Source organism: Penaeus chinensis, chromosome 3 (genome assembly GCF_019202785.1).
Source record: "Penaeus chinensis breed Huanghai No. 1 chromosome 3, ASM1920278v2, whole genome shotgun sequence".
In the NCBI taxonomy this organism is placed as follows: domain Eukaryota; kingdom Metazoa; phylum Arthropoda; class Malacostraca; order Decapoda; family Penaeidae; genus Penaeus; species Penaeus chinensis.
In genome coordinates this window covers 22,230,466-22,255,465 of record NC_061821.1, presented here as the reverse complement: position 1 = coordinate 22,255,465, position 25,000 = coordinate 22,230,466, and the positions used below count along the sequence as shown (strand labels likewise).

Genomic DNA, 25,000 nt, shown 5'->3' with positions numbered 1-25,000 from the left:
AGCAAAAGAGGGATGAGGGAGGTAGGAGAGTGGGAGGAGGATGGGAGGGAAGGAAGGAGGGAGGGTGGGGGGTAGTTAGATAGATAGGTAGATTGATAGGTAGGTAGGTAGGTAGGTAGTTAGGTAGATAGATAGGTATATAGGTAGATAGATAGGTAGGTAGGTAGGTGAGAGACAGACAGACAGACAGATAGACAGGCAGACAGACAGATAGACAGACAGACAGACAGATAGACAGACAGACAGACAGACAGACAGACAGACAGACAGACAGACAGACAGACAGAGAAAGAAAGAAAGAAAGAAAGAAAGAAAGAAAGAAAGAAAGAAAGAAAGTAAGAAAGAAAATAAGAAAGATGGAAAGAGAAAGAGAAAAAAGAAATAGATTAGAGAAAGAAACCCAATGAGGCTGTGATACAAAAACAACAATTGGCAAATGAAAAAGGGTGTAGGAGAAGAATTGGTAATCCCAACAGCAAAATTCTTCCCTGGCAGGTGGTCGCAGAAAGCCTGTACCTTTTCAGCGTCAGCGCCTTGAAATCACATCTCATCTTCCAGAGAACAACATGTCTTCCTGTAACAAGTGTTCAAAGTAAGTCGTGTGGTTGATAAAATAACAAAAAAGGAAGAACAAGAAAATGTACGGATGTGCCGAAAGCCTTTTTCCTGTATTGCTTCTTCGTAGCCTGAAGAAGCAGTACAGCGGAAGGGCTTTTGGAATATTCGCGTGTTTTCTTGTTTGTGACTTCGGTGTTTTATTTACAATTTGTTTAGTCTAAATCCTGCAGGAAAGAGTCATACACTTCTTTTTATCTTTGGAGATAAATATATTTAATATTGTTTAAATAGTAAGATTGTTTAGTTTAGTACATTACATCACAAGGTTTGTTAGCTTTTTCAGTTTTATTAATGGCTAAAAATTGTATAAGTAGTAATTATTTGATTCAGAACATATTTCAAGAAAAAATCATTGGTGTTAGGAAGGGAATCATTTGCTTATGTTGATCTATTCTATTGAACATCATTAGTTCGTAGAGTTTTCTTCTAGTGGTCAAGTATATGTAGATTTTTTTTTTTCACCATCATATTGCTAAACATTGCTTAGCTTTTTTCCTTGTTTTAAAACCTCAACTTCCTTCCCTTAAGTTGATTTTTGTAAATTACCAGGGAGTTCAGGAAGTAGGAAGAAAATTATCTAAAGGCATGAGGCATAGATTAAAAAAGAAAGAGAATATAAGAAGAAAATCCATTACAGTCCTCATCACTATTCTCATTAGAACTCATCAGCAGAACAAGCTGCATCACAGGGCATCTTAGCTGTGAATAATTAAGTGAGGATCATGAGTGCAGCAAAAACTAAACAGGTTTTCTCATAAGATATTTGTGTGGATGCTTCACGTTTACTGGGAAACATATTCTGTTATGATGTATGTGAACAGGTGCGGGTGTGCTGCTGGTGCAGGTCGTCAGCAGAACAACAATGATGCCTACCTTGCTGATCTTTTGCGCATGACAGACCAAAAGCTCCTTGACCTACAGCAAGAAGCAGAACGCAGTCAGCGACAGGCTAAGGAGTATGAAAACCAATGCTCCACTCTCAGGAAACAAGTGAGTGGTAATAAGAATGATTCTGAAGAATTATCTCTTTACTTGATTATGAATCCAGGAAATGAAACCTGATTTGTAAGTCCAATAAACAAGATAATATAGAGGAATTAGTTCTTAACATCATAGAGAAATTATTAACTGAAATTTGACTTGCAGGCACTTTACCAAACTTCAGCTAACTTCATTGAGATTTTGTTTTAGAGAATAAAACTTACTTGACATAAAAATAATTCTCTTTAATAGCTTTATTGTGAAATCTCTGCAAAATATTATTACAAATGTGCATTACATGAAACACTAAGATTTATGTACAGTAAATATGTATTCTGTACAATTATAGTCCATATAGTCTGAATATGTTATCTGCATAGAAATGAATAGTATAATTTTTAAACGCTACCATTAAGAAACACCATCAGCTTGGGTTTAATGAAAAGACCCTCCCTTTAGGTTGCATCCAGAGAATCAGAGATCGCAAGGCTCCAGGGTTTGTTGGAGGGAGGACGGACAGTAGCAGCTGTGCTTGAGGACAACCGCATCCATGCTGCTCATGAGCACCTCCACCAGCTACAGCTTCACAATGATCTCCTTACCAAGACGAACATACAACTGGAGAATAAGCTGAAAAGTAAGGCTAAAATATTTGAAAAGTCAATTATGTGACATACCTGTTATATTATTCATTAATAGGGTTTTGTGTGTTTTTTTTTTTTTTTTATAATACATTTTAAACATTTGAAGATTTTGCTTTTTCTGTGCTCAACATAATTTTGAAATATTTTTAAGAGTTCAATTTATATCACCAGATATTCTTGGAGATACGCATGAAGCCATGAACCGAGCTGTAGAATTGGCTGACGAGAACACAGACCTCACCAAGGAACTCCATGATGTTGAGAAGACCAATCGCCTCTTGGAGGAAGACGTTCTCAACACGGCAGAAACACTCACACAAAAGCTGCAACGCACAAAGGTGAATAGTGCCATTTCGTTAATCTTGTGTTTATTTTTATCTATTTTATTTCAGTTATTAATATTTTTGAAAATATATGTGTGGAGTTGTTATAGTAAATTTTTATTGGACTTATCTTTCGGATAATTTTCTGAAGTTTTGTGTCATTGTTGAAAAATTTATTTTTAATTTTAGCACTTAGGAGAGTTAAGTAAGTCAACAAACTTCATTCTCCTTGCAGTCTAAACTTATGAACTGTGAATCAGACCTTGCCGAGCAACACCGTCTGTTCCACATCATGAGGGATGAACGTGACAGGCTCTACAAGGAGCTGATTCATGTGCGTCATGACCACTCACGCCTCACTCATGATCACACACGCTTAGTGACAGAACGGGTACCAATGTTAGATGAAAACAGGCGTATGGAGGACCTCTTGCGAAAAGGACAGGAGGAGAAAAAGACACTGGTGGATAAGATAAATCATCTAACAGTGTCCTGTGAGTTACTGTGGAATCAAATGTGAACTGAGTCTTTAGTATTAATGTTGTAGTATTGTGGATGTGTATATTTGATACTTATTCTGATGTTTGTTTTTCAGGTCTTGTAATTTTTTAAGTCATTTTAAAAAGTATGGAAAAGGAGTGTAGTTTCAAGTCTTAATATTTTGTCCAAAATTGATGGCATCTTTGTGCATCATCAAATTACTGACAGAATATTTTTATGACTAAAGTAACATTCCTCCCAAACAGTACAAGAAGCTGAAACTGAAAAGCTTCGCCTGACAGACGAAGGAGAGACCCTTCGTAAGAAGATTGCAGAGTTGACAGAGGAGAAGGACACTGCAGAGCAAGGGAAGTCCTTCTACACCAGTGAGACGATGAAACTGCAGGGCCAGAACAAGGAGATGGAGCAAGAGAGGGACTATTACAAGGAAGAAATGCAGAAACTCCAGACTAAACATATGCAGCTGGAACAAGAGCTTGACTTCTTTAAGGACCAGTCTGGGGAGGTCTGTTGTAGCCTTTAGTGAATATATGTTTCATACTTCACTTTAGTTTTTGTTATTGGTGCTTTTGTACTTGAAAGCTGCATAGAAAGAAGTGGGAAAATACAAAAAAAATAATCTTTACTTATAAGATAAGCTCGTACACTAAATATTTCTGATATATGTTGCTTTGTTTACTCCTCTTATTTTTTCATTCTGCATGCTGACTTTGTGAAAACAATATTTAGATTTAAATTTTAAACATTTAGAACTACATAATTATTACAGCTATCGAGAACAAAGCAAGCTTTGGAACAATCTCGAGAGTACATGACAGATGACATGTCTAAACTACAAGCTCAGCTTAAGCAGCTGCAGCTAGAGAGGAATTACTTCAGTGAACAGCTCAATGTGGTAAGATTTGCAGGGATGATTTACTTTTATTTTATTTTTTCACCATAAAAAAACTACTAGTTTTGGTTTTAAATTGTTTTCTGTGCATATTCTTATTCTGTGTATTATTAAAAAAATAGTCATTAAGGAAGATGAAATAAAAAGTGTAAGTATTCACTGACAGTTGAGAAAAATATTTTTAGACTGGCATTACTTTCATAAATTTTTCCAGAATCAAGATGAGAAGAGACAGGCTGAGAGGGAACGAGAGTACTATAGTGAACAAGTTCTTCAGCTACTAGACATCCTTAAATCAAAGCCAACATCAACACCCTCATCACCAATGCAGATTGGAAGAAAATCAAAGCCTGTGTCTCCAGTAAGTGAATTTGTTTGTTTATGCATTAAAAAAAACTCCTTGAAGAGTAAGTGTATCAATTTTGTAGTAGAAAAGAATACTGTGTAAATGATCATCTGTTATTAAAGGGCTTTGATTTCTGCTAATTATTTGTGTATATCTCTCTCTAAGGAAAATGAGCTTGCACGAATATGTCATGAAAGAGACGTCTTGAAACAAGAGAGGGATTTCTACAAGATGCACTACCAGTCAATGAGGAATCAACAGCAAGCGCCATTGTCTGGCAGATCAGGCAGCTCTCCTGTATCTGGGCCCTCTGGAATTCCTGTATCAGCAGGTTCTGTTCCAACAGGGATACCAGGGGCAATGCCATTGGGTCCTCCAGGGATTGCCCCTCCATCAGCAGGTCTCATAGGCAGTCCTGCCTCTGGATCACCTCCACCCAGACCTCAGTCTGTACCAGGAGCAGGTAAGTTGCCCTGAAGACTAAGGCTGTTTGCTTTGATTGTTGAAATTTAATTTGTGTATTAAGAAATCTCATATGTTTGCACTTCACTTTACTACTACACTACTACTGTGGTTACAGCGGATGTAGAGGCAGTTAGACGAGAACGAGATTTTTACAAACAGCAGATGGAATACTTCCGCCAGCAGTACAATGCACAGATGTCCCGCATGCCCTCTGCAGCAGGAGTTCCATCAGATGGCCGGCCACCAATGGCCAGGGTGAGTGTTTTGTATCTTTGTGTAAAGCTTCGACAGGTTTTGTTGTATTATGTGTATGTGTGTCTACATAAAGCATGGAATAGTCTGATATGCTTGTGAGGTTTCTGAAAATTATGGTATTGCTACTGGAAGGAGAACTGTATTGATAAAATACTAAAACATGCAGTTCAAAATTACATGTCTGAAGCTTGTAATATACATGGTATGGTCTATAGTAGATAAGGGGTGTAGGATAAGTTCATAGATTTAATATACACAATATTGGAATCATGAAATAGTGGACTATGTGAGTACCAATCCTTCTTCATCAGGGATCTGCGGAAACTTCCCCTCCTGTGGATGCCGACTCAGCAGCTGTTAGGAATGAGATGGCAATCTACCAGCAAGAAAGAGATTTCTTCAAGCAGCAGTATGAAAATTTAAAGGCTAGTCTGGCTCAGCCAATCCCTCAGGTAATTTGGAAGTTTAATTTTTATGATTGTTTCAAAGAACTGTTTTCTTCTCCTTTTTGTTTTAAAGTATAAATCTGTTTGTCCCATAGCTTTAGTAGAATTGAAAATAATGAGAAATAGGTAGCCTTTGTTAGTGTCAAGTCTCATGGAAACACTGTTGCAATTTTTTAAGAGAACATGCAACATTTTTATTATAACAGTATATTTTCTGTTTTTAGTCCAATAATATGAAGAAATGTATTATTCATAGGAATATTGATATATGTAAACCGTAAAAAGGCAATTTGATATGCTGTGTAATAATTATTTTGTAATATTCTTCCTGAAGATAAAGATTAACCACTTCTTGCTTTTACAGGGAGATGGTACTAAAGAAATAGATGTCAGTAATGTTATACGAGAGCGAGACATCCTACAACAGGAACGAGATTTCTTTAAAAACCACTACAATGAAATCTCTCGCAGGATGGCTCAGGCGGCCATAACAACACCTTCTGTGCCTCAGTCCATTGTTAGCTTTTTTTCCACTCTTTGTAAACTCAGCTGAATATGACTGGAATGAATATAAATATAGCTATATAATATAACTCCACTGAATACAGCTTCTTAATTCATTATTAGAATCAGATTGAATGGGATTAAAACAATAATGGTGTTAGGGTTGGAAGAATTGCTTCTAGTTTTTATTTATTTTCTTCTTTCCAGAAACAAGAAATAGAATCATTAATGGCAGAGAAACGAGGGGTTGTAATAGCCAAGGCGGACTTGGAGGCGAAGGTAAATTTGTCCCTTGTTCTTGTAGTTTCATTTCCAGTTTGATTTATATGTTTTTTATCATCTTTGACACGTCTGCAAGGATAGTAGCAGTGTCTAGTGGATAAGTATCAACAAGTTATAGTCATGTTAACACCTTATTTCTCTTACTTCAGGTAAGAAATCTTACTGAAAAGCTGAGAGAAGTTGAACAGGAAAAGAATGAAATTGACAACCACACAAGGGAGCTTCATGCAGCCATTGAAAAGTGAGTAGAAAAAGAAGGAAAATTTATTTGATTGATCTGTTAAGTGATTAAAATGTAGATGATATATCTTTTTTTAATGTATATAGGCATTGAATTTGTAGTCATTTTTATTAATTTCTTTGTCCTTTACTTAATACTCATTCTTAAACACACACAGACTCTGTGGAAAATTGCTTGTTACTTACTTTTTAAATTTAGTATTATTTGTAGATTTTACATTGATAATGGCATTAAGTACGTATTTAATGTATATCTCTTTGTGATTATGTGATATTTGTTCAGACTCCAAGATGCTGCCACCCAGAGGTATCCCCCATCCACGCAAGCCTTCATCTCAGAGATAAGAAAGGCTCGAGATGCAGCTTTGACAGACCTTGATAAGGTGAAGAAGGAGCGGGAACTGCTCAGGGAAAAATTGAGGGTATGTTGAATTTTATGTATTTATTTTTATATAAGGTTATCAATATTGTTTTTCTTTGATTTTGCTTTTGATAAAGATTTTAGTTGTTGCCTTTATTGTTGTTGGTACAGGCCTATCCTGCAATTGAGTCAATAGATGTATTGTTGATCGATTATGCAGTGTTGAATTTTCTCTTCCCTAAAAACCTTTAGTTAGCGAGAGAGATGTTAGTGGTTGGTTATGTGATATCATGATAACTACTCTACACAGTGTTTAATTGTGGCATTGTTTATTTTTTTGTTTGCGTGTATGTCACTTTGTGTTTGTGTTTATATCGGAATGGAGTGTTTTACAGTTTCTATATATTTGTTTTGTACATTTTTGTTACTGTCTCACTTTAAAATTTTATTACAGTAAAGACGATTATTACTAAAGTGCCTCCAAATTTATTGGGATACGGCTCATATATGATGAATGTGATTGGTTAGAAAAGTAACCTCATCAAACACATATTATAATGCTATCTATGTATGATTGATCTCCTTATGGTCTGTTTTTGAGGAATGTAACCTGGCTGTATGAGAGGGATACTGGTATATGTGAAGCTACTGTCTTTTTTCTGAAAACAAAAACTTTTGATCAGTATTGTTATTGTTGGTAATGGTGTTGTTATTATTACTATTATTCTTAATATTATCAGTACCATTTTTTATTGTTATTATTATCTTTATTTTTGTTTTTTATTATAATTATAATTATTATTATTATTATTATTATTATTATTATTATTATTATTATTATTATTATTATTAATATTATTATTACTGTTATTATTTTTATTATTATTATTATTATTATTATTATTATTATTATTATTATTATTATTATTATTTTTATTATTATTATTGTTATTATTATTATTATTATTATTATTATTATTATTATTATTATTATTATTATTATTATTATAATTACTATTAATGATAGCAATACTAGTAGTAGTATTGTTTTTGTTGTTCTTCTTTGTTATTATCATCCTGAACATCATTACCTAAATCGTCACCACCCCCAACCTCCCATCCAGAGCGCCACCACCAGCCAGATGCGAGAGAAGGCCACCTTGGAGGAGGAGGCGTCCAACCTCCGGCACCAGACGGAGGAGGGAGGCCGGGTCGCAACGGAATTGCATCAGCGCCTGCAGTCCCAGGGCTCGCTCATAGCATCGCTGCAGGATCAAGTGCAAGCCCTACAGGATGCCCTCCAGCAGGCTAATAATGAATTGGGTCTGCAGGGCAAACAGTCTGATGATATGAAGTGAGTGCTTGGTTTTTTTTTTTTTTTTTCGTTTGTTGCTAGGAAGGTTATGGGGTCAAGTTGTAAGGGATGGAGGAGTAAAGGGAGGTGGTTAGGTTATCGTTGATGATGATGCTGGTGAGTAGGTTCGATTATTCTTATGTTAATGTGGGGGAATTGGTTAGATTATTATGTTAATGTTGGTGAGTAGTTATATTTATGTCCGGGGGTAGGTCAGATTAGGTCAATGTTGGAGAGTAGGTTAGATTATTTTGTTAATGTTGGTGAGTAGTTAGATTATCGTTATGTTAATGTTCATTTAATATTATTATTATTATTATTATTATTTTTTTTTTTTTTTTTTTTTTTTTTTTTTTTTTTTTTACTGTAAAAAAACAAGGTTTCCGCATTTTCGCATTTTCTTGTTTCCTTACTTATGGACAGTAAAAGTAAATGCATTAAATAAACGCCGAATGGATTGACACCTGCTAAATGCTTCATCTCCACGCAGAAAACTCTTGGAAAGGAAGGTAGGCGAGATCGGGAACACAGAGCACCAGCTGGAGTTCCGCCTGAGCCAGCTATCGGCAGCCGAGAACCGGGTGTCGGACTTGGAGACTGAGCTGGACAGGGTGACCAAGGAACTGGCGTTGGCGAGGGCAGACGGGGCAGCCCTGCGGGGGAATGTCAGCCGTTTGGACCACGACAAAGATCTCCTGACTGTAAGCATGTGGTTTTAATGCCGGTTATTTCTGTAGAGACTTAGGAAATGTGTATCTGGATGTGCTTTGTCCTAGTTATTTTTTTGTGTCTGGTTATATGCTGGCTATTATTTTTTTCACGATTTTTTTTTTGTTTATTCTGTTTTTTATCTGTATTGATGTGACTCTGAAGCTGCTCTGATTCTCCCTTGCAGACAGAGTTAGACACAAAGACCGAGCAAGTTCTACACCTGCGAGAGGAACTACGGAAGAAGGAGGCCACGATAGCTCAAATGGAGGGGAATATAACGAAGCTGGAGGGCAAGCTTGAGTGAGTAACCCATAATATTTGAGTAGGAGTTGAAGCAGGCCCGCAAATTAGACGAAAACAATGCGATTCGTTTTATGGTCTTGTGATGAGGAGTCTCATTTGATTCGAAACGTCAATATGTATTTGTTCTTTTCTCATCGTGTTTCAGTGCGTGTAAATACACGTTGTTTTTCGTACATATTAATATATATCTATATCTTTAAAAGTAAGGAAATATTGTAGAATTTCAAATTGTGGATTGATCGTGGGTGATTGAGATGGAAGTATATTGGCGATTGGGAGGAATTGCACTTAACGAATATTGCATATCTGAAAGAAACGAATTATAAGGGAAATCGATCCATAAGTGGAAGGCAAACCAGAGGCGAATGGAGGCGAGTGGTGCAGAGAAATGAGCGGATGAGTTAGGTGATGAGTTAAAGATTATCGATATTGTTTTTCTAAGATTTTGCATTAAATGAAGGTGATTATTATTTTGTTAGTACAGGCATCTCTTGCAATACAGTCAATAGATGTATCATTGATCAATAATTATGCAGTTGGTCTTCCTTGTGTAAGATTGTGGTGTCCTTGTACGACGACGGATGACAAGCATAATGTCTGAGTCTAATCCCGAACGTGGTGTGATTACGGTGCGAGATGCTGGTAGGGAAGGTACCGGACCTTGAATTAGACGCGGTGATTTTGCAGTTGTATATGAAAGTAAGGTTTTTAAATGTTTAATGTGGTTAAGTTGGGCTATTTAGCGGTGTTGTCTCCGTTCTTATCTGTGAAGATTTCTCTTTCCAAATTGTTTATTTATTCTCTCTCTCTGTCTCTCTCTCTTTCTCTTTCTCTTTATCTTTCTCTTTCTCTTTCTCTTTCTCTGAGTGGGAACTTACAGTCCAGTCGCGTGCGAGCATTGGTTTGTGTGTGTGTGAAATTCCTGAACGGAAGTTTCTAAAATTCTATTGCATGCAAGATGAGAGACATTTTGCTTTTGCTAGAGAGTAGATGAGATAAAATAGATACTGCGTGTGTGCGTGTGTGTGTGTGCGTGCTTGTTTGTGTGCGTATGCGTATGCGTGTGTATGTTTGTGCCTTTCGGGTGTGTATTGTCTCTATGCCAGTGGAACGGTCTTTTTGTATATTTATGGATATTTGTATGTACATGGATATATTAATGTTTTTTTTTGGGTGTATGCTAACGCGTGCATGCGTGCTGACACTCGTTGAATGTGCAAACAGACTGCGAAAGATAAGACACGCCCGGAGAAATCACACGATCTCTTGTCTTTGAATCTGCACCTGTTGCGGTACATTCCTTCAGTTCCGCATTCGGAATGTGTTATTCTAAGGCACACGCTTTAGAGCAATACCTAATCGCTCTCTCTCTCTCTCTCTCTCTCTCTCTCTCTCTCTCTCTCTCTCTCTCTCTCTCTCTCTCTCTCTCTCTCTCTCTCTCTCTCTCTCTCACTCGGGCGCGCACGCATGCACGCACACGCACGTATGCACGCACGCACGCACGCACGCACGCACGCACGCACGCACGCACGCACGCACGCACGCACGCACGCACGCACGCGCCCACGCACGCGCCCACGCACGCGCCCACGCACGCGCCCACGCACGCGCCCACGCACGCGCCCACACACGCGCCCACACACGCGCCCACACACGCGCCCACACACGCACTCGCCCAAACACACACACACACACACGCACGCACACGCACGCACGCACGCACGCACGCACGCACGCACGCACGCACGCACGCACGCACGCACGCACGCACGCACGCACGCACACACACACACACACACACACACACACACACACACACACACACACACACACACACACACACACACACACACACACAACCACACGGACAGACGCAAGTGATTAAACATTAATTAATGAATAGATGCAATTGAGTAAATTAACACGTTTCTCATTGCGGTAAAATTTGATGAAGCTTTCTCCAATTCAACACTTGTCGTAATTTTCAGTAAATGAGTAACATGCAAATGAGAAATGCGGTAGGTTAAAAAAAAAAAAAAAAAAACGCGTTAATTTGCGTTTTTTCACACATCTTTTTTTTCACATTAATCTTAATTTTTCGTAATTGAATTACATGAAAAAAAAAGAATTTCAGTAAATGTCGTTGTTTTTTCTTAGTTTGTCATTATTCACCAAATTCATCAGTGTCGCGTTTGATATTCTGTATTCTATTCTTTCGAATGAGTTTGAATGATTAGGTTATTTTTTAAAGCTAAATATAATAGAATAAATATAAATATAATAGAATAAGTATATTTCGAACCCCTCGGCGCTGCGTTGGCCTCGGGCAGGGAAAGCAAAGTATTCTCGAGCGAAATTGAAAGAGCAAATGTTAACCAGCGTGCTAATCATCGGCTCTTTGCATAAGGCAATTCCTCCGGCGGCGAAGAAGGGGGAGGGTGTGTGCGTATAGGGATGTGTGAATAACGTATTATGACTTTCACTGGTGTTCCAGGGTAGGGTAGAAAGGTGGGTGGGGGGAGGGTCCCTGCCCCGGGGAGCGATTTTCAGAATCTTTGTTTACTTTCGCCTGTCATATGGCGCGTGGCGGTGTTCTGTGAGGAAGTCATTATTATTATTTTTTAAATCTGTTTGGATGTGCGTTTGTTGTAATTTGCGTTACGTCAGACTATACTTTCGAAGAGAAGAGGAAGCGTGGTTGTGTTAATTTTGGAAATTAATTTACGTCGGCGGGTTCGAGCGTGTTGTCGCCGTCTTTGTTTACCCGGTACACGCCTTCAGTATTTTTTTTTTTTTTTTTCTGGAGAGAATGTTGCGAATATTTGATTTATCATTTAGGCTTAGGCTTGAGGAGGGACGGCGAGGGAAAGGGGAAGTAGGAAGTGAAAGTCGTAGGCAGAAGGAGGTTTTAACTTTATTACATATTCACGGAAATGAACAATCATGATATATACATACATTGTAAAACTATTCACAAAAAAAAAAAAAAGCATGAACCTCCAGGCAGGCCCGTCGGGTTAGAGTGTGCAATTGCTCGAGGTCACCGCAACAACACACGTGTCTCGCAACTGTTGGACACATCGCGGCAGTCACTTCCCTCCTTTGAGTTTAGCAAGTGTTTTGTGCGGCCGGCCTGCGGTTTGCCTCTTACGACGGGAGGGTTATCGGGCGGGAAGGAAGTTCATTCCCTGTCGGACGTGTGTTTGTGTGATTATTACACTCTGTGGTGGTAGTGATATTGTCTCTTTTCGAACACTTTATCCGCCACGAGTGAATGATGTTTGTTGTTAGCGTTTTCAGAGTCACGTCCCGTCCCGTTGGTGAGTAGCAGGCGAAGGCACAAGCGCGGGTCGCAAGGGCGAGGGCGGCGCCGGATGGAGGTCCTTTTGCATGACGGGGGCGTGGAGTCCGGGCGGCTCGTATCACAGGCTGTGTGGGTGCGTGGGGGCCATGGCCTGGGGTCACGGTAATGCCCAGCGGCGTGTGAGGGTGTGGGGCGGCGACCCCCGGCGTCGCTTAGGTGGAGGGCTCCCCCCACCACGGCTGGAGGGAGGGCTCTCCGTCAGGGCGCCCCGTGTAGTACGTCCCGGGAGAAGTGCCGGGGATTTTGAAGTAGGACCCATCGAGGAAGCCCCACGTCTCGGTGTCGGCCATCGAGCGCCCCGTCCGCCCCTGGGGGAAGGCAGTCACCGCCACGCCCTCTCCTGCCCACGCTGCTCCTCCGCCCGTGGCATCCTCCACGGCCACCAGCGAGTAGATGTTGGTGGGCGCGGGGCGACTGGACAGTCGGCGTCCGTTGCGGAGGGCGGGCGGGCGTTGCTGGGCGGGCGTGAGCGGAGTCTCGCTCGTAATGTTGGCCGCGGCGGGCACGAGGGTGTCGTTGGCGCCCAGCGTGAAGGAGCTGTCCCCGCGCGCAGCCGTCACACTGTTGCTCTCGCGGTGGTGCTGCGGCGCTTTGTCTCTAGCGGGCGCTGCAGTCAGCAGCAGGAGGGGCGCGTTGGGCGTGTGGGACGAGCCGGCGGGCGTGCAGGTGGGCGTGACGGGGCGCCATCGCTTGATGACCATGATCTCCCCGACGGCGCACGGCCCGCGGGTCTCGATGCGGTAGCAGCGGTCGTCGTGCCACTGGACGAAGCCCTTCCGGATGTCGCACGTGCACTGGACACCGCCGGTGGCCTTGTCGTACGAGAGCACCTGCGAATGCTGGCAGGGACCCCGCCCGCCCAGCTCGTAGCACCGGTCGTCCTCCGGCCAGTAGCCCACCAGCTCGCGCGTGCAGCCGCAGGCGCCGCGCAGGGGCGTCTCCTCGTCGTAGATGAAAAGCTGGCCTTCGGGGCACGGGCCGCGCCAGCCGAGCCGGTAGCAGGTCTCCGTGGCGGGGTGGTATCGGCGGGTGCCCGAGCACGGGTACTCGTGGCACTCCCCCTCGAGCGCGGTGCCGTTCTCGGTCCCCGGCGCCGAGATGAAGAAGTGGCCCTTGTCGCAAGGCCCGCGCGAGTAGAGGCGGTGGCAGTGGCCGGACGGGGCCCACAGCGCATGGTCCTCCCGGCAGCGGCACTGCGTGGTCATCTCGCGCGGATCGAAGGTGAACACCTGGCCGGGCTGGCACGGGCCGCGCTGGTTGAGCTCGAAGCAGCCGTCGCTCTCGCGGTGGTAGTTGGTGAGGATGGAGGCGCTGCAGCTGCACTCGGTGGAGCCGCGCGTGGCGTTGTACAGGAAGATGGCGCCGTCCAGGCACGGGCCGCGCTCGAACAGCTCGAAGCACAGGCCCGTCAGCGACCAGTAGTTGCTGAACATCACGTTCCTGTCGCAGCCGCACTCGGGGAACCCTGGAACGAGAGGCGCGGGGTCACGGCACGCTGAAGGCAGTCTCTGCTTTATTATCAGTCACAGTAACGATAAGAATGACTATTATGTAAAAGAAAAGAGGCAATTAAAAAATATGATGGTGAGAGCGAGTGAGAAAAGTACCTGTGATGGGATTGATGTAGATGAGGTATCCCTTGAGGCAGGGTCCGCGCGTGTGGTATTGGTAACACGTGTCATCTTGGGGCCAGAACACGTGGCGGGGCGGGCACTCCTTGAAGGCGCGGCACGTGCCCGTCTGCCCATCCTCCTCCGTGACCAGGTACTGTCTGTCAAGAGGGAAAATAGGGGACGTTTCAAGCTTGTTGTCATGGTTGTCTGATAATTAGCATCATTAATCATCATCGCCATCATCAATATTGTTATTTATATAATAATTCATACTACTCAGTAAGAAGCTACTTGGGCGAGAGAAAAACGAGCAAAAAAATTAATCCTGTTTTAATTTTTTCATCAATGTTACGCGCCCGTAAAAAAAAAAAAATGACCTTGAGAACAGTGATCTGTTAATGTAAACAGGTAAAGAAAAAGAGGCGGCATAAGTACCCCCTACAGGTAAATTTAACGGGAATTTTCACTTCCTGCTCAGAATTGGAGGCCGGAAGTTACCTGCCGAAGTCTGATGAAGTTTACCTGTCCCGTCATCTCGATAACAATTGTGTATAGTTATGAAATAGTGTTATTTAGTCTTGGTATGAAAAATTTGGTTGGGTTGGATGATGTATATGTTGGAAATAGTATCAAAGTGATAATAAAATAGTCCCGTAGACTTAAGTATGAAAAGTTATGTTGGACAAGACGTAGCATGGAAAGTTAGGTTAGGTTGAGGTGGAACTAGTTGGGTTGGGTGAGGTTAAGTTAGGTTAAGTTAAGTTAGGTTAAGTTAGGTTAAGTTAAGTTAGGTTTAAGTTTGGTATGTGTTGGGTTGGATTAGTTAATGTAGGATTATATGAGATTATTGGTCAGGCTAAGTTAGTGTTGTGTAAGATTATACTAAAAATATTATCAATAAAGTACCTGGAAGTACAGGGTCCCTTTGTGTACTCCGCGTAGCACAGGCCGGTGGGCGGGTACAGGATCTTGGCTCTCGGGCACCGGCACGCTCCTGAACCTGCCACGGGGTCATAGTAGAACTCCTGGCTATCCCCACACGGGCCCTGGTGGGGAGGGGGGGGAGAGAGACAAGGAAGATTATGCATGTGCTTGCCTTTTTGAGATCTGTTTACTTATGTTTTCTTTGTTTTTTTAAATTGTTTGTTGGATATCTATCAAGGAGGGGACAGTAGGATGAGACGAGTTTTAAAACGAAGTATATGTGGTCGTTTATATTTAGCTTTGAAGTCTTGGCCATTTTGGGATATACTCTTAATTTGTTTATTTTTTTTTCTTTATCATTATCATGGTAATCTTTAAAGGGAATAATCTCATCACTGCAAGCCTTAGGGAAAATTTAGAGCCTTTGTAGAAAAGCTATTGTTTTTTTATATTTTTATTTGTTTTATTTATTTTTTTTTTTTTTTTTTTTTTTTTTTTTTTTTTTTTGCCGTTGCGTCTGTGCAATGGAGACAGACACGTGCAAGAAGGGATATAAGTTGTCCTCCCTCAGGTCCTCCAGTGAGACCTTGAGGAGTCAGGAGAGATGACCTTGCTGCCTTGCTCCCTCCCCCCTTCTCATGCTAGCTCTTACGTCTCCCTCTCTTTCTTCGTTTGCCTCTCCCTCTCCTTCTCCTTCTTCTATTACCTCTGCCTTCCCCCCCCCTCTCCCTCGCCCTCTCCTTCTCCCTCCCCCTTTCCCTCTCCCCCCTCCCCTTCCCCTTACTTCTCCCTCTCTCTTTCCTTCTTCAGTTACTTCTCCCTTTCCCTCTCCCAAACTCGCCCTCCCTCTCCCTATCCTCTTACTTCTTCCTCTCCTTTTCTCTTCCCTCTAACTCCCCCCTCCATCTTTCTCTCCCCTTCCCTATTAAATTTCCTCTCTTTCTCCATCTCCTCTTCTTCCTATCCCTCTCCCTCTCCCTCTCCCCCTACACCCCCTCACCTACCTCTCCCTCTTCTCCCCATCCCACCCCCACCCCCACTCCCCCTCCCACCCCCACCACCACTCCCCCTCCCACTCCCACTCCCACTCCCACTCCCACTCCTACTCCCTCTCCCCGAGCCGCTAAGAGATAGCCCCCCCCCCCACACACAAAAAGAGAAAAAAGAAAGACGGAGAGGCAGGGATTAGGAGGCGAAGGACCCGCCAGGAGTCAAGGACAAGTGGGCCTGACCTGCGTGAAGATCCTGTGGCAGGACCCATCCTCGGGCCAGTAGAGCAGCTGCCACGACTTGGCCGCGCATGGGTTGAGGGTGTGGTTGACCCAGCGCGGCGGGATGACGGCGCCGCTGCACTGGTCGACCCACGCCCACAGGCACCAGCACGCCCATATCGCCGCCCACGTCCGAGGGCTGGTGTTCATGGTGGGCGGTTTACGACGGCGGACTGGTTTCCTCCTCCTCGGGCTGGTTCTACGTTTTTTTTTTGTGTGTTTTTTGTTTTATCCTCGACGAAGCTGTGTCACCTGGAGGGGAAAGAGAGGCGTGGTTTATTGATTTTTTTTTTGTTTTTTGTATTTTTCCTTTGTGTTTAGCGGTTTGGTTTGTGGGTTTTGGTGCGAGGGAGAGGGAGTGAGGGAGGTAGAGGTAGAGGGAGAAAAAATGGAAAAGAAGAGAGAAAGACACGTATAGGAGGATATATGTGTGTGTGTGTGTGTGTGTGTGTGTGTGTGTGTGTGTGTGTGTGTGTGTGTGTGTGTGTGTGTGTGTGTGTGTGTGTGTTTTTGTATGTGTGAATCCTTGTACGTGTGTCAGCATGTATGCATGAAAGCGTACACGTAACAGACATGTTTATGCATTAACACAAAATAAAACAACAACAACAACAACAACAAATTCAACAAAGGGCTAGCCGAAGAAGCAAAATCCAAAAAAAAAATCTTACATAAAAAAAAAGAAAAATAAGGTGAAGGAGGGAAAAAATAAGAAGGTTTGGCAGGTGAGTCAAGGTCGCGCTCCTAACCCCCAAGCCCGGCCCTGTCACGTGCGCGGTGATGTCATACCTCGTTTTCTGTTTATTTATACATTTATTTATTTATTTATTTATTAGTTTATTATTTTTTTTAGGGTTGTTAACTATTTTTTTCTTCTTGATTTCCTTTGTCGTTTTTTTTTTTAAATTATTATTACTGTCTGTAACGATAATGAAATTGGAAGATAAGCGGATGATGCTTTGGTTGGTTTTATTAATACGATGATGTTGGTGATGATAATGATGGCGATGATGATGCTGGTAATGATTACATCATTATTTTTATTGTTATTATTGGGTCGCTGTTATTATTTTTATCTAATGGTACGAGTAGTAATTATGGTAGCAAAGGCAAATGTAATATCCTTATTAAAGTGTCAATGCTGTCCCTCGTGTTATGGCGGTAGTTACGGTGACAATAATGGCAACATCGTCGGAAGGTTGTTGCTTAAATCACTGTTTGATTGTAGATTGTTCGATTCTTCGGTTGTAATTGAGGGCTTTCGACTTCTATCCTTGAAAAGTGGATAAGGCTGTTGAACGACGAGAAGGCGTCTCTTTTTCTCTTGATATATTTATTTGTGTGTGTGTGTGTGTGTGTGTGTGTGTGTGTGTGTGTGTGTGTGTGTGTGTGTGTGTGTGTGTGTGTGTGTGTGTGTGTGTGTGTGTGTACACGCAAACACATATGTATATATACATATACATATATATATATACTTATATATACATATACATATATACATATACACATATACATACATACATATACATACATACATATACAAACATACATATATTTTCTCTCTCTCTCTCTCTCTCTCTCTCTCTCTCTCTCTCTCTCTCTCTCTCTCTCTCTCTCTCTCTCTCTCTCTCTCTCTCTCTCTCTCTCTCTCCTCTCTCTCTCTCCCTCTCTCTCTCTCTCTCTCTCTCTCTCTCTCTCTCTCTCTCTCTCTCTCTCTCTCTCTCTCTCTCTCTCTATATATATATATATATATATATATATATATATATATATATATAGTGTCTATGTGCCTGCCTATTTGTCCGTCTCTCTCTCTCTCTCTCTCTCTCTCTCTCTCTCTCTCTCTCTCTCTCTCTCTCTCTCTCTCTCTCTCTATATATATATATATATATATATATATATATATATATCTGTGTGTGTATGTGTGTATGTATGTGTGAATGTATATGACTATGCAGTTTTTCATGTACCTGATCAATCTTGCTGAGAATGAACAGAGATATATTTCCTTATCTTGCTTATTATAACGAGGTAATAAGATTAACCTCGTTACGTATAGCTAATGCATTCAGGTTGTTACTGTGACCTTTGCTGTATTACATAAGCACGCCCCGAAAACAATGATTCTGTAAGAGTAAACGTCTTGTTGCTTACATAACCGTATTTTGTAAGTTACACTGGGCACCAACATACGAGCATACACACACATACACACATGTACATACGTATATACGTATATACGTATATACGTACATACGTACATACGTACATACGTACATACGTACATACGTACATACGTACATACGTACATACATACATACATACATACATACATACATACATACATACATACATACATACATACATACATACATACATACATACATACATACATACAAAACACACGCAGACGAACTCACACACGAACCCACCCACACACACACACACACACACACACACACACACACACACACACACACACACACACACACACACACACACACACGCACGTAACATTATCAAAATATCTGTCATTATTTCAACCGGGTTAGAGTTAAGTGACCTATTTTCTACCCGTCGCCCTGCACCGCTAATTACGTGGTCTCAGACGCCGGCCCATTTCGCTCGTGACCCTCCCCTCCCCTACTCCCCTGTTGCCCTCTCCTTTCCTCTGTCTCTCCCCTTACCTCCCATTCCTCTTTTTAACATTTTTTGTTTTATAATTTTTTTTTCTTTCTTTCTTTTATTTTCTTCTTTTCTTCCTACTCCTTCTACTACTTCTTCTCCTCCTCCTCCTCCTCCTCCTCCTCCTCCTCCTCCTCCTCCTCCTCCTCCTCCTCCTCCTCCTCCTCCTCCTCCTCCTCCTCCTCCTCCGTCTCCTTCTTCTTCTTCTTCTTCTTCTTCTTCTTCTTCTTCTTCTTCTTCTTCTCTTCTCCCTCTCCTTCTTCTTTTGTATCCCCCTCAGGCTGTGCATCCCACCCGACCTCCCCTTCACCCTTGCCCAACTCTCATGCCCCAGATACCCACCTCTGCCCTCTGCACTTTCCTCGTGCCGTCGAGTACAAGGGAATGGGGAGAGGTGGGGGTGACTAGGAAGATTGGCTGACTGACTGACGGATTGGTTTGGAGGAGACAGGCTGACTGACGAGTAGACGGCTGGACAGACAGACGGACAGATATACAAATAGACGGGCAGACAGACAGACGGGCAGACAGACAGATATATAGAGAGACAGACTGACTGACTATCACATTTACTGGCAGATGGCTGAGTTAACAGACAGACAGACAGGCTGACTGACTGACACATTTACTGGCAGACGGCTGAGCTGACAGACATATAGACAGATAGACAGGCAGACAGCTGAAAAAAACAGACAAACAGACAGACAGGCAGACAGCTGAAGAAAAAAACAAAACAGACAGACAGAAACATAGAATAAGACGATCCACCACAAAACTACACGAAGGAAAAAGTGAATGCGGAAGAGACGAACAAATAGCAGTAGTTTGGGGGAGAGAGAGAGAGAGAAAAAAAAAAAACAAAAAAACCCGGGTGCGCTTTGACCTCCGATGCACCTGAAGAGGCACACCTATTCCCCACGCTCCTCCCCCTCCCTACCCCTCCCTACCCCTCCCTACCCCTCCCTACCCCTCTACCTATATATTCTCCCTGTTCCTTTTTGGTCTCGCTCTCCCTTTCTCTCGTGCCCTTCTCTCGCTCTCTCCTTCCGTGACTCCCCTAGGTCCTCTCTCTTCCTTTCTTTTTATATTTCTCTCCCTCCCTCTCTCCCCCCTCCCTTTCCCCTCTCCCCTCTCCCTTCTCCATCTCCTCCCTTCTCCTCCCCCTCCCCTTTCTCTCCTTCTCATTCTCCCTCCCCCTCTCCCCTCTGCCCCTCCCTTCCCCCCTAGCCCCTCTCCCCCTTCCCTTCCCCCTTGTCCCTCTCCCCCTTCCTTCCCCCTAGCCCCTCCCCCTAGCCCCTCTCCCTCCCTTCCCCCTAGCCCCTCTCCCTCCCTTCCCCCTAGCCCCTCCCTCCTCCCTCCCCCCTAGCCCCTCCCTCCTCCCTCCCCCCATACGCCCTCTCCCGCCTCTCCTTACAAGGTCTCCCCCGCGTAAAGGTCCCACGACGACGAAAGTTGTTCCGTATCTGCCGATTGTCGTGAAGGGAAGGGCTTTCATGGGTACGTTTAGTTTTGCCTTTATTTTACTTTATTTCGTTTTTATTTCTCTTTTATTTTTGTCTTGTGTGTGGGTGGGTTGTGCGTTTTTGTGTGTGTGTGTGTGTGTGTGTGTGTGTGTGTGTGTGTGTGTGTGTGTGTGTGTGTGTGTGTGTGTGTGTGTGTGTGTGGGTGAATGGGGTTTAAGGAACGTGTGGGTGTGGGGTTTAATGTGTGTGTGTGAGGGGAGAGAGAGGGGGAGAGAGAGAGAGGGAGAGAGGGAGAGAGAGAGAGAGAGGGGGGGGGAGAGGGAGGGAGGGAGGGAGGGAGGGAGGGAGGGAGGGATAGAGGGTGAGAGAGAGAGGGAGGGAGGGAGGGAGGGAGGGAGGGAGGGAGGGAGGGAGGGAGGGGAGGGAGGGAGGGAGGGATGGAGAGAGAGAGAGGGAGAGACGAGTGAAGGGAAAAGAGTTTTTTATATATATATATTTTTTTTTGCGAGGGTTTGGGAGAGAGAGAAATGAAAACATGAAAATGCGAAAGTGAAAGTGAAAGGAGTGGGGAGGAAAGGGAATGGAAGAGACAAGAGACAGAGGAAAAAGAAGAAAGAAGAAATTCAAGAGAGGAATATTATACTTGATAAGGAAACATTGAGTGAATTAGCGATAACCGTCGGGAAAAAAAAAAAGAAAAATTATTGAAATAGAATGAGAAGAACAATGAAAGTAGATGTAATGAAATGAACTGTTAAAATATTCTAAATAATAATAAAAAGAAAGAAATGAAAATAAAAGTATAGGGTAAGAGGGAGAAAGGAAGAATATGAAAGGCTGTTTATCATCAGCTAAAAAGGGATTTATACGCATTATCTTTGTAAAAAGGATTACACGTACGACTAGAAGAACAACAACAGCAACAAAAATAGACCAAAAGAAAAAGAAAAAAACACGAAGAAAGTGGATTATTTATTTATTTATTTATTTATTTATTTATTTATTTATTTCATACGCGGTTTGAAAAGCAACATCAGATTAGTGAATTATCTTGCGAAGGATTTTGGGTACGCAAATGCGATAGATAAGAGAAGGAAAATGATAAAGAGGTAAACATGAAATAATTATAAAAAAAGACAGGGTTAGTTACGCCGTAGATATGAAATGGTAGGCGTCGGGTAGATAGACAGGTGTAGAATGGTAGGCGTCGGGTTAATAGACAGGTGTAGAATGGTAGGCGTCGGGTAGATAGACAGGTGTAGAATGGTAGGCGTCGGGTAGATATGGTAGAACAGAAAGTAGGTCGGAGAGACGGCCAGGTAGAGTTAGGAATGTGTCTAATTAAGCTGTTGAGAAATGTAGAATGTTGGCCGTTGTTGGTGCAGAGAGATCGTGCCGTGTGCAAAAGGTCGCGAGGTATAAACATGAGCGGAAGAGAATAATAATAATAATAATAATAATAAGAATACGAATAATGATAATAATGACAGTAATGGTAATAATAATGATGAGAATAATAATGATAATAATGATGAGATTAATGATAATAATAATGAGAATGATAATAATAATAATAAAAATAAGAATAAGAAGAGAAATGAATAAAGAAAAAAAGAACGAAAGAAAGTAAAATAAAAGAGTAGTCAGGCTCGACCAGTGACAAGATAAAAAGTTTATTCTGCACTCGCGGTTTATGGTTTATTTACTTCTTTGTGTTTTTTTCTTCTTCTTTTTTCTGGGTGTTTGCTTTCCTCAGTTTTTTGTGTTGGAGGGAAAGCTGTTTTTTTTTGTTTTTAAGTATGTTAATGGTGAGATCTTCCTCTTTCTCTCTTATTTGTATTCTGATACTCTTTCTCTCTCTCTCTCTCTCTCTCTCTCTCTCTCTCTCTCTCTCTCTCTCTCTCTCTCTCTCTCTCTCTCTCTCTCTCTCTCTCTCTGATTTATATTCTGATTCTCTCTTTCTCTCGCTCTGTCTCTCTCTTTCGCTCTCGCTCTCGCTCTCTCTCTCTCTCTCTCTCTCTCTCTCTCTCTCTCTCTCTCTCTCTCCTCTCTCTCTCTCTCTCTCTCTCTCTCTCTCTCTCTCTCTCTTTCTCTCTCTCTCTCTCTCTCTCTCTCTCTCTCTCTCTCTCTCTCTCTCTCACTCTCTCTCTCACTCTCTCTCTCTCTCTCTCTCTCTCTCTCTCTCTCTCCTCTCTCTCTCTCTCTCTCTCTCTCTCTCTCTCTCTCTCTCTCTCTCTCTCTCTCTCTCTCTCTCTCTCCTCTCTCTCTCTCTCTCTCTCTCTCTCTCTCTCTCTCTCTCTCTCTCTCTCTCTCTCTCTCTCTCTCTCTCTCTCTCTCTCTCTCTCTCTCTCTCCCTCTCTCTCTCTCTCCCTGCAAAACACGACCATGCACCTTTTGTACTACTCTGTAAAATTGTTTGTCGTCCACTGGACGTATTAAATTTATCAAATCAAATAAATAAATATCCTTCTATTTATCAATGTATCTCACTCTGTCTTTCCTCGTACCTCTCTCTCGCACTTTCTCTCTTTGCCTCCATTTCTCTCACTCACGATCACGCATTTGGGCTATTACTCCTGTTTCTGCATTTCATGTAGACACCGAGATTTAAGTATACATGGCGTACACGCACACGCATTTTCCCCAACCAACACATACATGTATACGGTCTGACCCCCCCCCCCCCCCCAACACACATACACACAGTAATCCATAATGAAAGAATGAGAATGAGGAAGAAGGTATGAGAGAGTAAAGTGAGATTGAGAGAATGAGGCAAGCCAGAAGAAAAAGAACGAGAGAGAGCGATTGAGAGAGAAAGAAAAGAAAGAGAGAGAGAGAGAGAGAGAGAGAGAGAGAGAGAGAGAGAGAGAGAGAGAGAGAGAGAGAGAGAGAGAGAGAGAAAGAGAGAGACAGAAAGAAAGAAAGAAAGAAAGAAAGAAAGAAATATATATATAGAGAGAGAAAGAAAAAAAGAAAGAGAGAAAGAAAGAGATAGAGAAAGAAAGAGATAGAAAGAAAGAGAGAGAGATAAAGAGAGAGAGAGAGAGAGAGAGAGAGAGAGAGAGAGAGAGAGAGAGAGAGAGAGAGAGAGAGAGAGAGAGAGAGAGAGAGAGAGAAAGAGAAAGAGAAAGAGAGAGGAATAAATAAATAATGAAGGAAAGAGAGAGAAAGAAAGAGAAAGAAAGAAAGAAAGAAAGAAAGAAAGAAAGAGAAAGAAAAAAAAAGAGAGAGAGAAAGAAAAAAGAAAGAGAGAAAGAAAGAAAAGAGAAAGAAAGAGAAAGAAAGAGAGAAAGAGAAGAAAGAAAGAAAGAAAGAAAGAAAGAAAGAAAAAAAGAGAGAGAGGTTTAGTTTAGTTTAGTTTTGATTCCATTTGTTACAATGGATATTCTTGGTGTGACATAGTGTCTTTTTCATTTAGCTTCTAAGTTATCCCCGGTGTGCAAGGAATGGCCGGGGTTACCATCCACTGGCGGCGAGGAATTTGAACGCAGGTCAGCAAGATTCCTAGACGAGACACAACACAGCACACGAGAGAGAGAGAGAAAGAGAAAGAAAAACAGAAAGAAAGAAAGAGAAGGAAAGAAAAAGAGAAAGAAAGAAAGGAGAGACAGAGACAGTGACTGACTGACTGACCGACTGACCGACTGACTGACTGACTGAGCGAATGAACGGTGGAACGGGCGGGCGAGGGAAGCACAACCTACGAAACGACCAAGCAGCCATTGTTATGACTGCCTCACTAGCTGCAGTGACACCCAAGGACGCCAGAAGCTTTCGTCGTCCTTCGTATGTGTGTGTGTGTGTGTCATGTTCTCGGCGGGAGGATGGGGGTAGGGGAGGGAGGAGGGGGTGGGGAGAGGAGTAGGGGAGGGGATGGGGGAGGAGAAGGAAGGGGGTAAACCGGAGGCGATGAGGTGGTGATAAGGGGAGTGAGAAGGAAAGGGGGAAAGGGGAAATGGATAGGGGGAAGGTGATGTGACAAGGAAGAGGATGGGAGGCAGGAGAGGGAGAAAGAAGGGAAAAGGGAAGAGGGAGAGGGGGAGAATGGGAAAAAAGAAGGGATGGGGAAGGGGCGGGGGGGGGGGAAGAGGGGAAAGGGAAAGAGGAAGTGGGGAAAAAAGAGACAGAAAGAAAGGCAACTGGAGATCAAACAACCAAACGAAGGATAAAAGAGCAAACGAGGCGATAGGGCGACTTGATGTGGGGGAGAAGGGAGGGGGGGTGTAGAAAGGGAATGGAGGAAGGAAGGGAGGGAGGGGGGGCGAGGCAATGAGATGATGTGGCGTGTTGTGGGGGGGGAGTAAAGAGGGGATGATGAAAGGGGGAGTGGGGGGGGGGAAGTTGAACGAGTACTGCGGAGTTTCATTATCGGTTGTTATTGCCGGGTGGTCCGTGTCACCCGCAGTTTCGAAATCGTACCCGGCAATAAGTGGGGGGGGGGGGAAAGGGGG

General features: G+C 42.7%; 2 protein-coding genes across 3 annotated transcripts in view; one reads left to right on the top strand and one right to left on the bottom strand.

Annotated features, from left to right (window-relative positions):
- LOC125045320 (centrosomal protein of 135 kDa-like) overlaps positions 1–25,000 on the top strand; it is a 261,911-nt gene that overhangs the window by 182,583 nt on the left and 54,328 nt on the right. For both annotated transcript variants that reach the window (XM_047642534.1, XM_047642527.1), the window contains exons 5-22: positions 496–592; positions 1,440–1,608; positions 2,059–2,236; positions 2,415–2,581; positions 2,802–3,060; positions 3,313–3,572; positions 3,837–3,962; positions 4,174–4,320; positions 4,471–4,768; positions 4,886–5,025; positions 5,337–5,477; positions 5,836–5,988; positions 6,183–6,254; positions 6,407–6,498; positions 6,781–6,919; positions 7,983–8,212; positions 8,703–8,913; positions 9,108–9,223. In XM_047642534.1, the coding sequence (XP_047498490.1) occupies positions 496–592; positions 1,440–1,608; positions 2,059–2,236; positions 2,415–2,581; positions 2,802–3,060; positions 3,313–3,572; positions 3,837–3,962; positions 4,174–4,320; positions 4,471–4,768; positions 4,886–5,025; positions 5,337–5,477; positions 5,836–5,988; positions 6,183–6,254; positions 6,407–6,498; positions 6,781–6,919; positions 7,983–8,212; positions 8,703–8,913; positions 9,108–9,223 (2,995 nt within the window). The remainder of the gene's footprint in view (positions 1–495; positions 593–1,439; positions 1,609–2,058; positions 2,237–2,414; positions 2,582–2,801; positions 3,061–3,312; positions 3,573–3,836; positions 3,963–4,173; positions 4,321–4,470; positions 4,769–4,885; positions 5,026–5,336; positions 5,478–5,835; positions 5,989–6,182; positions 6,255–6,406; positions 6,499–6,780; positions 6,920–7,982; positions 8,213–8,702; positions 8,914–9,107; positions 9,224–25,000) is intronic.
- LOC125045335 overlaps positions 12,123–25,000 on the bottom strand; it is a 34,158-nt gene continuing 21,280 nt past the window's right edge. Inside the window, exons 2-5 of the mRNA XM_047642544.1 lie at positions 16,360–16,650; positions 15,110–15,249; positions 14,198–14,361; positions 12,123–14,055 (exon numbers count right to left, since the gene is read on the bottom strand). Coding sequence (XP_047498500.1) covers positions 12,743–14,055; positions 14,198–14,361; positions 15,110–15,249; positions 16,360–16,548 — 1,806 coding nt within the window. The 5' untranslated portion in view covers positions 16,549–16,650 and the 3' untranslated portion in view covers positions 12,123–12,742. The remainder of the gene's footprint in view (positions 14,056–14,197; positions 14,362–15,109; positions 15,250–16,359; positions 16,651–25,000) is intronic.